The 17579-nt window shown below is 42.6% G+C and overlaps 1 protein-coding gene across 1 annotated transcript in view; it reads left to right on the top strand.

The window, feature by feature from the left end:
* The window catches only part of KIF19 (kinesin family member 19), a 52505-nt gene that overhangs the window by 29530 nt on the left and 5396 nt on the right, over window positions 1–17579 (top strand). The window contains exons 4-16 of the mRNA XM_075846246.1: window positions 4930–5017; window positions 6591–6727; window positions 9001–9126; window positions 9495–9689; window positions 11096–11242; window positions 11381–11503; window positions 12445–12601; window positions 12697–12871; window positions 12950–13148; window positions 14145–14415; window positions 15403–15524; window positions 15701–15870; window positions 16435–16540. Coding sequence (XP_075702361.1) covers window positions 4930–5017; window positions 6591–6727; window positions 9001–9126; window positions 9495–9689; window positions 11096–11242; window positions 11381–11503; window positions 12445–12601; window positions 12697–12871; window positions 12950–13148; window positions 14145–14415; window positions 15403–15524; window positions 15701–15870; window positions 16435–16540 — 2016 coding nt within the window. The remainder of the gene's footprint in view (window positions 1–4929; window positions 5018–6590; window positions 6728–9000; window positions 9127–9494; window positions 9690–11095; window positions 11243–11380; window positions 11504–12444; window positions 12602–12696; window positions 12872–12949; window positions 13149–14144; window positions 14416–15402; window positions 15525–15700; window positions 15871–16434; window positions 16541–17579) is intronic.

Raw genomic sequence — 17579 nt, 5'->3', positions numbered from 1 at the left:
AAACCAAACGAGAACTGCACATACGCATAAATGAACACATTTTGGATATTTCAAAGGGAGATATAAAAAATCCATTGGCAGCACATTTTAAAACACACCATGAGCAATCACCTGCGGGCCTAAAATTCATGGGGATCTACCAACTGTTTGGGGATAGAAGAGGAGGTGATCGCAATCGTATACTTTTACAGAAGGAGACCATGTGGATCTATACACTGGGTACCCTAAACCCTAGAGGATTAAACAATGAAATAAAATTCAATATGTTTCTTTAATTTTCCATTTGGGAGGTAGCATGTGGACCTCCTCTGGGATGGCTGTTTTCCAGCGTCTTTAGAGGTCTCCTCCGGCCCCCTCCCATTTCATATATATCCCATGATGTGATAAAAAGATATGAAAAAAATTTTTTGATCCTAGGGGGCGCATGATTGACTGGATCCATACTCGGTAATTCTCATCGATTAACAAGAAGTATGGAATATCTCTTGGAATAATCAATTTGAGGGCCAAAAGGCAAAACTGATGGGGTGGGTTTTGCTCATAAATATAGAACAGGCCACTTTTCAGATAAATGACTTATCTTCCCTTTTGTTCCCCTCGTACTAAGGAGTTTCTTCATATGAGGAGGAGTACATAAGTGACATATCCGAGGATTAATGGGTAGTGGGGGTTAATAGAGAACTTCATTCCATCTAAGTACATACTTTGATTTTTTATGGATTGTTCATTTATCCTGTTCCTTGATGATTGAATGTGTGGGGAATTATATGCTTGCCTCCCAGGATTGGTGGGGACCCGGGTTCTGTTGCCCCTCCAGGTATAAGAGCCCCCTCCCTGCCTTCCCTGGAACGTTGGTTTGATTCCGTCCGCATGTTCTTCGGTCATCGAATTGATAATTCATAGATGGAGTGGAATCATACCTATGGAGCAATGGCTCAAGGAAACTTCATATAGAATAACTGGCATAAGTATTTGGATACTCAGTATGAAATGCTTATTGACTTTACCCATATATATCTCTTTGTAAAAATTTGCAATATAAAATGTACAATTTTTGTAATGGCATTAAAGTATATTCAGGTAGTAAACAACTCTCTCCTACACTAGAGATCCATATGTATTTCCATGTGAGGGCACACCATGGACTGTCCTCCATCTATACAGGGATTAAAATACGTTGTGTACGTTGATTGACACTTTGTCCCTTGATGTCTCCTTAGACTTTTGGAGGTGTGGGGGTTTTTCGTGTTCCTTCCGGGGTTAGTGGGGACTTGGGACTTTGTTGCCCTTTTGGGTATGAGCCCCCTCCCTGCTGTCCCGGGAGGGCTCAACGAACTCCACCCATATTTTTTGTCATAAAATTGAGAATTTACTCATATAATGGAACTATATTTATGGGTTATTTGCAAAAAAACGGGCTTGAATATCTTGACTAAATAAAAATGTAATAAACAAAAATGTAATATTTAAAAGCTCTTCGTATCTATGTCTCTCTATGTAAAAATATGGAAAGAAAAGTTTTTCTTTTTCTCTTTTTTCTTTTATTAAAAGGAAAAATATTTGTATTTAACATCTCAAAAAATATGTGAAATATGAAATGTATAACTTGGGTAATATTATTTAACTTTATTTAGGCAGGAAGTAATTTTCTCCAAAACTCGAGTTTCACATATATATTAGCGTATGAGGGACATTACTGATTATGCACGATCTATATAGGGATTAAAATGTTCATTAATATCGAACTAATTGATTGTCAGTTTTTTCCTTAACATATATTTTTTGATGTAGAAAGAAAATTATTGTTGTCACTTCGTTGAAGGAATACGAGGGTAATCTTGCAATAGTATAGACCTTCGGTACAGGATATTTTATTCCCAACTATAGATCCAATGAAAGCACGTTGGACCCTATAAATGCACTGAATCTGGCTGGACTTGCTAAGACAGCTCTGAGGAAATCCCGATAAGGGATGAAACGCGTCAGCTGACCTAATCAAGCAAGGCGGGTAGTGACGTCGAGACTCTGCCTTGTGAATCCCTGGCCGTGTTGGGAACATCGCACGAAAAAGGATACTATATGGATACTATATGGTTTGGAAAATCACCTTTTTGAAAGTGTGGGCCCCTCTTTCTTTTGGATCTAATACCTCTACATGTTTCTGTGGAGCAACCTTGCATGTCGGAGACGTAATAAAGCCTATATTGAAGAACTCAATCCTAAAGGCTTGAAGGAAGGTATGAGCTTATGGGCGGAATCTCACCTGAATACCACCTGGTGAGAGGCATTGGAGCTTCAAATTGTGCCTGCTGCTCTTCCACGTCTCTTTGTGCATGTTTAAAGGTAAAAGCAGTATAAAATCATTAAGAACGGAGCTCTCTGTGATTATTATAAGGATCGGGAGGAATATATTTTGACCGTAATGGTCTAAGAAATAGACTGTCTATTACCCCTGATCCCTGAGGCAAGATTGATCCTTGAAAGGGAGGAATGAGAGCCACACACAAATAAAAAATACAAACCCCTTACTGAATGACAGCTTTATTTTTATAGGGGTATGCTTCTTTCATATATGGGAAGGCCTTCCTCATAAATCTACTACACGCTCTTTTGACAAGAATTGCTGTCATTTTTTGGAGGAAATACACATAAGTATGTGCAAAGGGAAAAAAACGCAGGTGTGAATTCAACCTAGCGATTTTTTCTGGGATCTATTTTCTTGCCATTTACCCCGATTTGTGGGGAAAACAAGGTGTACATCTATGCTTCCTACTTATTAGTATATTTTGTATCTGTATGTAACCTTTTCCTGGCCAGGAGACAAAAATGTTTTAAATTGTGTGAATACATTTATATTCTCTAAATAATTGGAGTTTTAATAATAAATAAAATTTCATAATTTTTCAATGACCCAAGAGTGCCTGGTTATATTTCTGATATAGTTTTTCTTTTTTGTTTTACATATATATCTTTCAGAATTGGCACCGTGTGATATTGATATCGCATTTATTGTTGGGTTTTCTATTGGGTATGGTTTTCTAAACCTAATCTTGTTTTATATTATTGCTGGTTCCTTCGCAGATTGCAGCGGATTGCTGGGGGTACAGCAGCGGGACACCTGTGCTCATCTGATTTTCAGAAAGGGATTGTCAAAAGTGGACAACTTCTTTAAGACTTTTTCCTAGCTCTTTAATAATCTAATCTAATAATCCAATACAATTGGGATTATCATATCTAATTATAGAAATTGCCTCCATATAGGAAATTCATAATCTGCTAACCATAAATGCATTGGTGATTAACACGCAATAATAATTGAACAGGTCCGATAAATTTTCAGATTGGTGACATTAATTTCCACTAGTTCTAGATCGTCACTGTAGATCTCCTGTACATTGTCTGTGACTATGGCCATAACTTTAATTTATGACAACTAATTTTTCACCACATGGCCTTTTGATCTTGTCCTATACTTTCAATGGGAAACATTTCACACGTGCTCTCTCTAGTGGCAAAATTTGCATGAATGAATAATAACCATGAAAAAACAAATTTTTAATTTTTGGGGGGATTAAAATATAAGGTGTGTGTGTGTGTGTGTGTGTATGTGTGTGTATATATATATATATATATATATATATATATATATATATATATATACATATATATATATATATTATTTTCCATTCAGCTGTATGTCCTTGTAAATCATAATTTCTGAAGCGTTGTAATTAGAAAGCCCTGGCAAATATCACTCTATGCTTTGCTCTGGGAGTTTCTAGCGAGTGTTAATGGTCCTTACATACAAACTGGATAAGCTATGATAATATCTTAAGCACATAATTGCCATGAGATTGCTTCCTTATGCCTGAAGTATTCAGGCTGATTGTTAATATAATGCCAAGATACCATATGAAATCTCCTTTAAGTACTTGGCCCGTCCTTTTTTCTTTATTTTCAATTTAGACATTTTTTTGTTATATTTGTTTCTGGAAAAGCTGGATGACCACCAATATGGCTGCCAGGGACGATGCTAGGATATTAAAGGTCATGGGCACAGGTCCTAAGGCTTATATAGTGCCCCCAAATGGGATATAGTGCCCAACAGATCGTGCCCTAAAGGGATATAGAGTTTTGCAGTGGCTTAAAAGGGATATATTGCCCGACAAATAGTGCTCCTCAAAAGAGATATATTGCCTGACCGATAGTGCCTTGCATCTTCTTAACCCCCCGATCTCGCGTAGTATCCCTCTTCTGGGTGTGCCGCAGGCCGTCTCTTCCCAGGCTTGTGTGCTTTGGAGCATGATGCAGGCTGGCGCAATGATGTAATCGCGCCAGCCTGTGCCAGGTACAGATGAGGATGACGGCGGGGGAGGGAGACAACCGCTACCTTGCCCACATTGTAGTTTCAAACTGTATACAGTTAAAAGTGACTATCGCCCCAAAAATCTTTGACACTTTAGGCCCGGTTCTAGAGAAGTCACTGATGGCCGCCATTACAGCTCCCACAGGGGTTGCTGCTCAGCTTTCATTGACTCCACAATGGCAAATCTTCCTATTTATCCAGCAATTCATTGTTATTCCCTATCTTAGCCATTTGGTATTCTGGAAAAACTGAGTGACTACCTCTATGGGAGCTGTGATGGCGGACATGTCCTGTTGCCACCGGCTGTCTTGTTGAAAACCTTCAAGGGAAGAAACTGATATAAATAAAGGGGCCCAATTTCGGCAGGACTGTCTCCTGTGTATGGAGGTCTCCCCGACTCCCCCGATGCCAGACGTTGGATTTGATTTTGACATGCCCGATCCTTTGTTCCTGCAGGAGATGAGAGGAGCCAGCCGAATTCTATATAAAGCTTATGGCCACCTTCAGAAATGGAAGATCGGCTTGAAGATCAGCTATTAATCCATTGTTTTACTCTCTGATAGGACACGGTGTACCGTCTCACCACCAAAGGGTTGATTGAAGGAGTCATCTCGGGTTACAATGCCACTGTGTTTGCCTATGGCCCCACTGGTGAGTGTTTGAATTTGCTTAGAGGCACGCGGTGCCCCATTCCTGGTTCGCTTCTAGCTTTGCTTAGTGAATCTATGGTATAGCACACAATGTTTACCATCCAGCATAATGCGATATCGCTCGGTTGGCACAGGTGAGGTTAAACAAGAAGCTTATTCATGTGTGAACACGTTGTTTTCTCCGAGATAACCTGCATCTTCTGTTACTAAGGCAACAAGACAGACGATACCGATTCCTGCGGGATCCATATTTTTGCACTGAACAGGGAAACTGTCTGTCTCGTACAATAGTCCACTGCAGAAACCCAATTTATACTGTCAAATATTCTATGCCGGGGCCATACATAGGGGATTTGGGGCCGCACGGCGAAAATGAAAATGGGGCCCTCAAAATTCAAAGCATGAAGTGTGAAAACTGGGCCCAATAAGGAGCTAACATTTAGTAATAATCTGTATATAAAATAATGCCGCCATGCTGCTTACAACAAGCCATTGGGCATTTATGGGCCCCCAGAAGTAAGGGTCCAATTGTGATCACTTGCTGCCACACCCCTTATAGCTACACCACTGGGCTTCCTTCCCCGTGCTGGGTGATGGCAATGCAATCCCCCATGCTGAAGACTTGTTCATCTGTTCCTCCAAGCCTTGTAGGTAAGAAGTGGAGAGGTAGAGCTTGTACAGTGTAAGACAGACGATTGGGATGGGAGATGGGCCAAATTGATTTGGGGCCCCTTTGAGGAACCCAAAGCAGCGACACCCATACATTGCAGTGCAGCCATAATGTGGGCTATACTGCTATTGAGCACATTTTAGATAAAAATATATGTGGGCACATATAGTGGACAAGAAGCCCCATTGCCCCGTCTGGTACTGAACATAACCAAACCCAATATCCTGGGAGCGGTGTGTACCTGGACGAGAGGGGGCCCAGTTTTCCCACAGAGTATAGATGGGACTATGGTTTTCCCCTTAATTTATGCCCTTACCATACCCCTTGGGGCAATTCCACAAGCCTTTGTTTGATAACGAGAAGTTTGTCTGGAGAGGGGAGTCTTGCACTGCTTCTCAAGACCTAAAAGCAATAGAAAAATATATGGAACAACCAGGGCTGGGCCCCATCTCTCCAAGGGCCCCATAGCAAGTTCGTGGTCTACTTTTATGGTACATATGCCGTTGCCTGGAAGTGGAGGTCATAGCACTTGCTGGCGTATTCTCCTCCATCCTTTGTAGGAGAGAAGGGTGGGATGACCCTTGCGTTGGTTGGTTCCTCCTTCCTTATTGGTAACATTGTGGTGCTTGTGGAGATAGGGCCCCCAGTACAATGGTGATGGGGCCAACTTTTGTTGGCAACAAGCCCCATTGCAGATGCAGTGGGAAATGCTATGATATGTATGCCCTTTTATAACTTATAACTCTACTGAGACCGAAAAAGGTTGATTAGCGATTATATTTAGCACTGTCCGAGGTGATCTGATGTCTTCCAATCTCCATTTGTTGAGTTCCTGATGTGTTTTTTTTTTTTTGTTAATTCTCTTGTCCATTTAATAATCACGGTTCAATTACTTTTGCATAAGGCTGTGGCAAGACCTACACTATGCTGGGCACAGACCGGGAACCTGGAATATATATCAGGACCTTGAATGATCTCTTTAAAGCCATTGAGGAGACCAGTGATGATATGGAGTATGAGGTCCTCATGTCCTATTTAGAGGTTAGTGGTGACATATACAGCCCACATAATACTGTCATATAGTGCCGAGATATTACTGATCTATACATCCCGCATAATACTGCCATATGGTGCCGAGATACTACTGACATATACAGCCCACATAATACTGCCATATAGTGACGAGATACTGCTGACATATACAGCCCACATAATACTGCCATATAGTGCGAACATAATACTGCCATATAGTGCCAACATAATACTGCCATATGGTGCCGAGATACTACTGACATATACAGCCCACATAATACTGCCATATAGTGACGAGATACTGCTGACATATACAGCCCACATAATACTGCCATATAGTGCCAACATAATACTGCCATATGGTGCCAACATAATACTGCCATATGGTGCCGAGATACTACTGACATATACAGCCCACATAATACTGCCATATGGTGCCGAGATACTACTGACATATACAGCCCACATAATACTGCCATATAGTGCCGGGATACTGACACATACATCCTGCATAATACTGCTATGTAGTTTCCAAAAATGTCTACATTTCAATTCTTGAATAATACTGGGTGGCTTTCGCTGGCTCCTGGGGTACCTGTATTCGGGAGCGCCCTAAGTGCCCCTTCAGGCTGTAGGTTCTGTAATGATGCTGTGTTGCTATGTCCTTTAAGGCTTGGCACCTGTTCCATCAGGATGTATGCTCTGTACATAACATAATGTACTGTAGTAGTAAGGACAGGCCGTTCACATCGAGAGTGGTGGGGATTAGATTTACCCAGATAAAGCCTCCATAGCTGCAATCTGCCCTCCTTCCTGCGCCTCTTGTTACAGGACAAGCGCTGATAACACTTGTTTGGCTGCATCCTCCATGTGAGTAGGACAGATAATTCCCATGGTGATGGATAGGACAGGCCTCGCATGTGCTTCATCTCGTGTGGCGGCGATGACATTATGGCCTGTGCAATATTTACACATTACATAGTCTGGAGCAACCAAGAAGACAAACAGGGAGCTGGGAAACCGCAAGAAATTGGTGTAAAGTGAGAAGTAAATGACATAGATGGCGGATCAGGTTACCACTCAGCTGCCATATAGTGTCACTCATGTATGACTGCCAAGCAGGACATCATCTGAAGACACTGTCACCAGGAGGATATTGACCGTCAGTTTTCATCTATCGCTTCTAAAAAGCCACCATCAGGGACCACCACCAATGAACCCCCATAGCAGAATTTGTATACCCCTGTCTCCGCATATACATCTATATATATATATATATATATAATGTCAAATCCCCCAAAATACGGGACCGCACACATTGATAGTGAAAAAAGTGGATTTATTCACCACATGTGACGTTTCAGCCCTACTCCATGGGGTACAAGCATGAGGAAGGCCCCATGGAGTAGGGCTGAAATGTTGCATGTGATGAATAAATCCACTTTTTTCACTATCCAGGTGTGCGGTCTCGTATTTTGGAGGATTTGAGGATACATACATACATACATACATACATTACATACATACATACATACATAATATATACATACAGAAACACATACATATATACATACATACAGAAACACACACAAACATACATACAGAAATACATACATATATACATAAATATATATACATACATACACACATATATAAATACACATACATGCATACATATATATATATATGTGTGTATATATATATATATATATATATATATATACACATATATACAGAAATACACACATACATACATACATACATACATACATACAGAAGTACACACACACATATATACAGAAATACACACACACACACACATACATACATACATACATACATACATACATACATACATACATACATACAGAAATACACACACACATATATACAGAAATACACACACACATACATACATACATACATACAGAAATACACACACACATATATACATACATACAGAAATACACACACATACATATATACAGAAATACACACATATACATACAGAAATACATACATACATACATACATACACACACACAAACATTTGTTCCCATTTCTCTGTTATATCTTTTTCTGCCATTACAGCTATTACGCGGGTTGTCATCCTACTTTCCTAGTGTCCTGATGTGCCATGCCATGTGCAAAAAAATAACTGCTTAACGAGGCACATTTACCACTCTGGAGTCTGGCAAAGCTGGGTGACAAGGGACGAAAACTGTAAATCCAATGGCTGCTGTATTCCCTGGTTGCGTCAAACCATCTTGTTCATTTTACAGATCTACAATGAAATGATCCGAGACTTACTGAACCCAGCGCTGGGCTACCTGGACCTACGAGAGGACTCAAAGGGAGTAATTCAAGTTGCTGGGATTACCGAGGTGTCCACCATCAACGCCAAAGAGGTGCCATGATGATACATTTTATTTGGTTCTAGTTTTATATAAGCAGCACCCATAAAGGCCCATAGGGGACTTTGGGCAATATATTATGAGGGTCCCCTTCCTCCGTGCCATCCAGTGCGCAAATAATATCCCTGTATGTCAGAAAATACCTCTGTAGAGCAACAAAAAGATCACTCCAAAATAATGCCACCATACGGTGCCCATATAATCGTGCCATAGGGAATGTGGTTAATGTATAGCAATTTCTCATGATGTGGCAATCACTCTGGCCCAGATATTAGAGGCCCATGCCAATTGCCCCTTTTTGCACTTCTATACTGGGAAGTCCTTACAGACAATGGAGGACTTATATCTTCTTGTCCATCTAGATCATGCAGCTGCTAATGAAAGGAAACAAGCAGAGGACCCAGGAACCCACTGCGGCCAATAAAACCTCATCCCGCTCTCACGCCATCCTCCAGGTGACTGTCCGGCAGAAGAACCGTATCAAGAACATCACACAGGAGGTCCGCGTGGGACGACTCTTCATGATAGACCTGGCCGGGTCAGAGAGGGCTTCGCAGGTAACGTGTGCTCGAGTAATCCAAAGTCCTAGGATCACACTGTAACCAATGTAATAAAATCGCAAACAATCGTGTACATAGTATAATAAACCGCATATCCCATAAAGAGTAGGGAGCAAAATCCCAAAATACTCGGCCTATATAGATGCCTGATCTACATATGTTAACCAGACCATTCCTCATATCATGGATTCCATGTATGTTAATTATTTTCCCATTGGGCGACTGATTTTATGAATAAATTTACATACAAAGCGGCGCTGCATAAATGTGTTATATGACTATGGGGAGAGCGCGCCTATTAATATCACATTGTAGCATAACATCCCTCACGGACAAAAGGCTTTAGAGAATTTGTTCCCTGTTCCTCTGTAACAAGTTTTTAATGGACGTGCCCTTTTATTAGAAACCGGACACCTTCCTCAGGATTGACACTCTCCCTGATCCGTCTAACCCTGACCATAGTGATGTGAATTACACGGTTATACAGCGCCACCTGGTGGGTCTAGGCAGTATTACTTTGCGCTGTGTGAGTGTATTAGGCCTGTATTGTTTTATTACTATAGAAATAATATGTTTTGTAACGTTTTTGCACAGAATATATACGTTTTTATTGGTTCTGGTCTCATGTCTATCTACATCTACACAAACACGTTTCTTAGAAAGCCAATTAATTATATGTCACAAGTTTTGGAGGCAGGAAAGATGGCATGAAATGTGCACCATGGCAAATTATTTAGCGCTGGACGTGAAGCCCCCGTAACAGTGACAGTGTTCCCATAAGTGTTCCCCGCAGTGCCCCCGTAGCTGAGCCGTCCGCAGTGCCCCCGTAGCTGAGCCGTCCGCAGTGCCCCCGGAGCTGAGCCGTCCGCAGTGCCCCCGGAGCTGAGCCGTCCGCAGTGCCCCCGGAGCTGAGCCGTCCGCAGTGCCCCCGGAGCTGAGCCGTCCGCAGTGCCCCCGGAGCTGAGCCGGCCGCAGTGCCCCCGGAACTGAGCCGGCCGCAGTGCCCCCGGAACTGAGCCGGCCTCTACAGTACCCCCCCTAACAGTGAGAGCCTCAGTGCTGCCATAACTATGCCTGTCACAGTGCCATCACCACAGAGCCAGCACTGCGCCCATAACAATCATTGCAACAGTGCCATAGTACTGTTGCGATCATTGATAGTACTAGCCAATGATAGTACTAGCTACACTGATTCCATAACCGTGCCAGCTACAGCGATCCAATAACCGTGCCAGCCACAACGACCCTGTAACAGTGCACGCTACAGTGACCCCATAATAGTGCTATTTACAGTGCCCCCACAGTAGAGCCAGCCCCCCCTCTCCTATTATCAGTGACCGTCCTAGAACCTCCCATGATTTTGCTGATTTATAACCAAACTACATTTAATTTTTCTACTGCAGACTCAGAACCGGGGTCAGCGGATGAAGGAAGGCGCTCACATCAACCGCTCCCTGCTGGCCCTAGGCAATTGTATCAATGCCCTCAGTGAAAGAGGGGGAAATAAGTACGTCAACTACAGAGACAGCAAGCTGACCAGACTTCTGAAGGTATAGTCCATTCAACAAACCAATCAACTGTTATTGATCAGCAGTGTCTTCTCTTCCATCTAGATTGTCAGCTCTGAGGTCCAAAATAAACTTTAGATTCCGATGTATCCCCTTACTCACACTCGTTTTTGTCTTCAGGATTCTCTGGGTGGGAATAGCCGCACTGTGATGATCGCTCATATTAGTCCGGCCAGCAGTGCCTTCGAGGAGTCCCGGAATACTCTCACCTACGCTGACCGTGCCAAAAATATCAAGACGCGGGTATGTATAGGAGTACCCACTTTAAAGGCCGAAATGGTGGATATTGTTTGGAACCAGTACCTATTTCTGGAATTGCTCCATGGGTGGAAATTATCTATGTAATTTGGTGATGGGAAAATCTAATTTCCTTCCAATTTTGCCTTTTAGTCGTTGTTCGTAGGTTATACACACTCAGGTACTGTAACAATGCACTGGTGGGCATTGCCACAGCCCATTCACCTGTATTCTGCAATTGTCATCTGACCTTTTTTCAGTTCTATAAAGTACCCAAACCCTAGAGTAATTGAGAGGAGCCAAGATCTGAAGGACAAGAGTAGTGACTCCTAGCTAGATCTCGCCTGCCCAAGAAGACACCCCAGTAGTAGACACAGTAGGTCAATATGCCAGGATTGGATGGAAAGACTGGTGGCTGGAGGTAGACCGCTGTAGCTGGCATTTTGGAGTGGCTCTTACAGATTGGTCAGGCATATTACTTGGATAGGAGACACTGCTGGACCAGAGTTAAGTGACAAGACCAAGGTCAGGGTCAAGCGGGGTCAGTAGCAAGAAGTTCATCCAAGATAATCGGAAACTCTAGAAACACACCACCACAGGACTTGTAAAAAAAGGGCAAAAATTTACTGTATCTTCTGGGTTCCCGAAGACGTCATCCATGACCTCTGCAACCTCTTCCAAAACTTGGTGTGGACCTGAGCTGTGGCTTTCTTCTGAAGGCTCAGGTAGTGATGGATCGGGGACAGGTAAGTATTCTGACAGTGATAATGACCATGTCATCGGGAGGAACCTCCCACCAGTTTCTAAAAAAACACTACGGATCCAAGGAACTGAGCTTGGGAAATATGTCATGATACAGGTCTCTTATATAATGGTTAAAATTACTCCAAGATGGAGCATCGGTTGATATAGATACAATAAATACTGGTTCTTCCTCTATCCACCAGGTGAAACGCAACCTTCTCAATGTCTCCTATCACATCGCCCAGTACACCAGTATCATATCAGACCTGAGAAACGAGATCAAGAGACTCAAGGAGAAGATTGATGAGCAGGGCTTGAAGCAGATGAGGAATGAGAGGAGCGATATTCGCAACATCCAAGGTAATTCTTGTCATCTTTTGGGCAGGTAAATCTAAGTAATAAGTTGACGTCAAACCTTAGAGCCACCCTAAAACATCTGATTTTATGTCTACCAGCCGAGGTTCAGCTCCATACATTGCCCTATGACAGACGGGAGATGGACCAGCTCAGGGAACAGCTGATAAAGGCTTTTAGGGAACAGATGGACATCCGCAAACAGCTAATGGACCTGGAGAACAACCACGTGGAAATACAGATGGAGACTTCCCGCCATTTCCTCATCATTGCCGAGTAGGTGAAGCATTGTACCTACTTCTAACTAGTTTTATATGCCACAAGCAAAGACTTGATCTCATCTTATGGTTACAGCTGGGAGCAAGAAAAGACACGTCGAGTCCGCAAGTGGCGAGAAGAGCTGAGGAGGGAATCCTATGGCAAAGACGATAGCGAGAAGGACTCCGACACGGGAGATGACCAGTCTGACATCATGGAACCACCAGAGGTGACGACGGCCAGAGAGAACATTCACGTGTTGGTAGTAGATCAAAGCAAGCTACGCCGCCAGAAGGTATCAGTATAAGCATCAATTTAGTTACTAAATATTTGATCAGTGAGTGCCCTCCACTCCAGTCATATTTGGAGGTACATTGAAAATTCGCTGATTGGCACCTGGAATCTGTCAGCATTGCGCTGACAGACACACCCCTAACCCTGTACATTGTACTGTACATTTCCCACATTGCACCACAGTGGCGCATTGCCCAGAAAAGGACCTGAAATGAGATGTGAGTTTCTGCAACTTGAGAGCAAACAAGAGACCAGTAGTTTGAATGTAGCTTTGGATGTGACTGGAGTACAAGATATAAATCAAGATTGTAAAGCATAAGTAAAGCAAAGTATTACATTTTAATGGTAACCTCATGTTAAAAAAGAGTAGTTACAAGTAGGAATAATTTACTAACCGCAGTAAATCGGCCTTCTATAAATGACCGATCGTCCTGCACGCTGTGGATGTGTACGCTTCGCAACCAACTCCACTCCTCTGTCTCCTTTTTAGATAAAGGAAAATAACACGTGACTGCAGGGTCACATTACACAGAGGGTTTGTTTGTAGTCTCTAGTCATGGTAACATATAGGCCTGCATTAGAGCTGTAAACACAAAACGGAAGACTTTGCAAAGTTGCGTATTTTTTGTTTACGGCATTGTAGCCGAAAAAAAAAATGGTTGCAAAGTGTACATACCCTTTAAATCTTTACAATGACGGGCAACCTACAAGAGCTTATTGGTGGTGTGAAATTAGGAAAAACTATGGAAGCAGTAGAGATACTCTGTGTAGATTTATACAGACCACAGCTGGGGAGCAGGAGGACCTGCGGGCTCTGTATAAGCAATGGAGTTAAAAAAAAAAAATGAAGGAACTATATGGCAAGTTTATTGACTTGTATATGATCCCTACTCTGATCTTTAGGGTAGAAGTTGTATATAAGGACTATTATAATGCTCCATATTCTGTGTGTGTTGGCATGGTGTCTGTCCTTCAGGTTCTATCATGTCTTCTCCAGATGGAGTTGGAGAAGCGATTTAAGGAAATCCGTCAACGAGCGAGAAGACTGGAGGAAATTTTACCAAAGAGAATTAGCTCTGAGGAGCAGAGGGAGGTCTTAAGCCTCTTGTGTAAAGTCCATGAACTGGAGATTGAAAATACAGAGATGCAGTCCCACGCGTTGCTCAAGGACAACATGATACGGCAGAAGAACTACATGGTGCAGAAATTTGAACAACATCGGTGTCTATGTGATGAGATCATCAAGCAGCAGAGACGGATCATTTCTGGTAAGGACTTCCATTAGGTTCCAAATACGTATGAAGGACCTTCCCCTCAAATTGTAGGTTGTCTTTTGGCCAACCAAAGCTAAACATGGACTACTAGGGATAACGGTGGGTCAGTCTTTTCTTTTACTTCACTGGGGAACGGAAGTGACATTAGGAGTGCTCTAACCTTAGAGACTTTTGTCCCCTTACCCCAGTAAATGAACACACTCCCACAGTCTTCATTTGGCAAAATTGTGGCATGCGCTATCTTTCTTTAAACAGAAAACACTCTAAATACATTGTATGTCGCAACTCAACTCTCTCCGGGCTGGCGACTTCCTGCTATTATCTCCCAAAACCTTGAACCAGGCCCTTATGCCCGCCTGCTGCAACTAACCCAACTGGGCAGTTGCCGGCTTTCGTCTGGTCTTTGTGACTGACCAGGCCCTACATATCCTGGGGACCTGCTGCACAGCCTAGTGTCCCCCTATGTGCGAGTTCACCTTGACGTGTAGCTAGTAGTTAACTCACCATGGTCTTCCGTACCAAAGTGAGTACTGACCTTCCTTCAAACCCTCTTCACACTCCACCCCTTACGCTATCCTTTAATTCTTGAACCTACACCTTTTCCCGCCGAACCACCTACAACACACCTTACTCCGGGGAAGACACTATCCCACCACCCCATAGACTTCCCATCACCGAAGGCCATACGGCTTTTGTCATTTTCCTAACTCACCACCTCCTCCGTACTCTACCTGCCGTGCTAGGGAGACTTGGTCCAACTTATGGCTCCTTTGACTGAGCACCCAATCCCTCGTCCCTAAATCTATCCAATTGCCTCGAAAATAGAAATATCTAGCGATTTTCAAGGCGGCCAATTGCTTGACTAAATTAAATTTCCCATAGGTTCCAAAACTTACTTGCCACCTTGCTATGTGGCTTGTTCTTATTGGGTTGATAATTTTTCCCTAAAATATTCTTCTTTTATCTTTGAACTACTTGTAGATCACAACCTGACTGTTCCTCCCCGTCTGGAAGACTTGTATGAGCTTTACTTGCGAGAACTGGAAGACGGCACTTTGGACCGAATAACCATAATTGACAGAACTTCTGTTATGGCCCTAAAAGTAAGTAAGTCTAAATCATGTTCTTCTATAGGAAGTTGTTTTGGTGAAGACCCAAGGGCATCAAATCTGAGTCTGGAGTTACCTTCCTTCTACCTAAACAATCCACCACTGGTAATGTAGAGCCAAGAGATCTAAAGTTTCTTCTTCCATAACATCTTGTAATGTTGTCTCTGCAGGATAGCCAGAACTCTTTGCCGAAAATTCCTCAGATCACAGCGGAAGAGACGTCCCAGGAACCAGACTCCGACCAAGAGAGTGTCCGAACGTTTGGATCAGACAACAGAAATCTGAATAATAGGGAGTCCTACAGGAGAATACTTCCTCGACTTCTGTCCGAGACTGAGAGGTTGGACACTCAATATATGCCACAGATCTGATTGTTTCTTCCTTAATTTTTACTAGATTTGGTTGGGCAGTCAACTATTGCCCAAAGGACCAGCAACTGGAGGCACTCTCCGATCCCCCTTCTGTAGGAGATAGAGCCCAGTGATTGGACTCCTTGAAGTAGTCAGTAGAGCATGGTACATTTTAAGTTGATGCTCTGCTGGTCTTTCTTTGAGTAGGACCCAATGGTGTTAATGGTTCCTGCTAGGTAACCTAGAGCAGTCAGAGTCCACCAATTTGTCATTCGCTTATTCGAGGGGGACAATTAATCTAAGTTGAAAAAAAGTGGACAAATCCTTGAAGAAACAGTAACGTCCATGGTAATCTCTTGTTATCTATATGATATGATGACCTCATCATGGGACCACTTTTAAAGTAACAGTCCCTATTATATGGTAGATATGTATCCCTCATTGGCCAGTTTTTGTAGTGAGTTTTTGTATTTGCGGCATCTGTTCAAGATACTATTTCTTATTGGAGGTGAAGAAATGTAATCCTTTATTTCATGTCTTCTCTTTCTCACCAGTGATGCAAATAAAGTGTTTAAAACCAGTCCCCGTGCTCGGCACTTTAAAAACTCCACAGTGGTGACTCCACCTCCGATACACGTGAATGGGATGGTCCGCAAAGAGGTCGGTAATAACTTTTGCCGTTGCTCATTTATGTTCAAGAGGCATCCGGGTTATTTTCTTAGTAGGCAATAGACATTCGATTACTACACGTCAGGTTCCACCGTTTAACACGCATGGTTGGCTCGGCCAAACTCACCTGATATTATAATAGATGGGGGATTAGAGTCTCCCAGACACCTCTGGCACCGTTCATTATGGGATTAAAAAATGTGGTCAGATTTACGAGGACCGAGGAAATATTGTCCAGCCAAATTAAGTATTTGAGGCAGCCATTCAAATGACGGGTTGACCATCTAATACATGAATGGACCAGGTACATCCGTGCCGGAGCTTGTCTTAGTGAGTGGCTCTGCCTCAAGGGGCTTCCAAGCAGGGGTACCCCTCTATAACATAAGAACAGGGGTTGTATTGACATGACATAAATGCCTGATAGGTAGTTAAAAGGGGGTCTCCTAACCTCTATTTGCGTCCGTCTACTGCATTGCGAGCTGCTTGCTTGGCTCTTGTCGTAACTTAAATAGACTCCAAAGGAGAGGAGCTAGCTTAACCAACGCTACAAGCGGCTGATTTGCATCAGCAATTAGCGGTTATGGGACTGCCATTTTACTTACTGGTGGAGTCCCCAGCGTAATCCTTGTGGATATGCTAGCCCTTTAATGCTAACTTAGTAACATTTAATTTTTCAATGGAGAGACCAAAATACATGTAGGGAAAAGCTCCTCCCAGGTTAAAAAGTCTAAACTTAAACCTGAGGCATAATGGGAGGGACACTCAGAATGAAAAAAAAAAGCCTTGAAACTTATTTCTAAAACATTTTAACTTTAGAAATGTTTCTCGAATCATTAAAGTTACGACAGTCACGATTTAAAGGGGTAGTCTAGTTTTGAAACCTCATTAGAGGGAGGACCCCCATTAAGGGCCCTCATCTAATAGCAAGAGTGATTACAAAGAGCGTCTCTTTCTCTGGCGGATGCGGCACATTCATGGATTACACAGACAGCTCAATGATATCAATGGACACCATGTAATGCCTAACTTC

The sequence above is a fragment of the Rhinoderma darwinii genome, chromosome 13, assembly GCF_050947455.1.
Source record: "Rhinoderma darwinii isolate aRhiDar2 chromosome 13, aRhiDar2.hap1, whole genome shotgun sequence".
In the NCBI taxonomy this organism is placed as follows: Eukaryota; Metazoa; Chordata; class Amphibia; order Anura; family Rhinodermatidae; genus Rhinoderma; species Rhinoderma darwinii.
The sequence above is the reverse complement of the archived record's forward strand: the minus strand, read 5'-3'. Positions and strand labels throughout refer to the sequence as shown.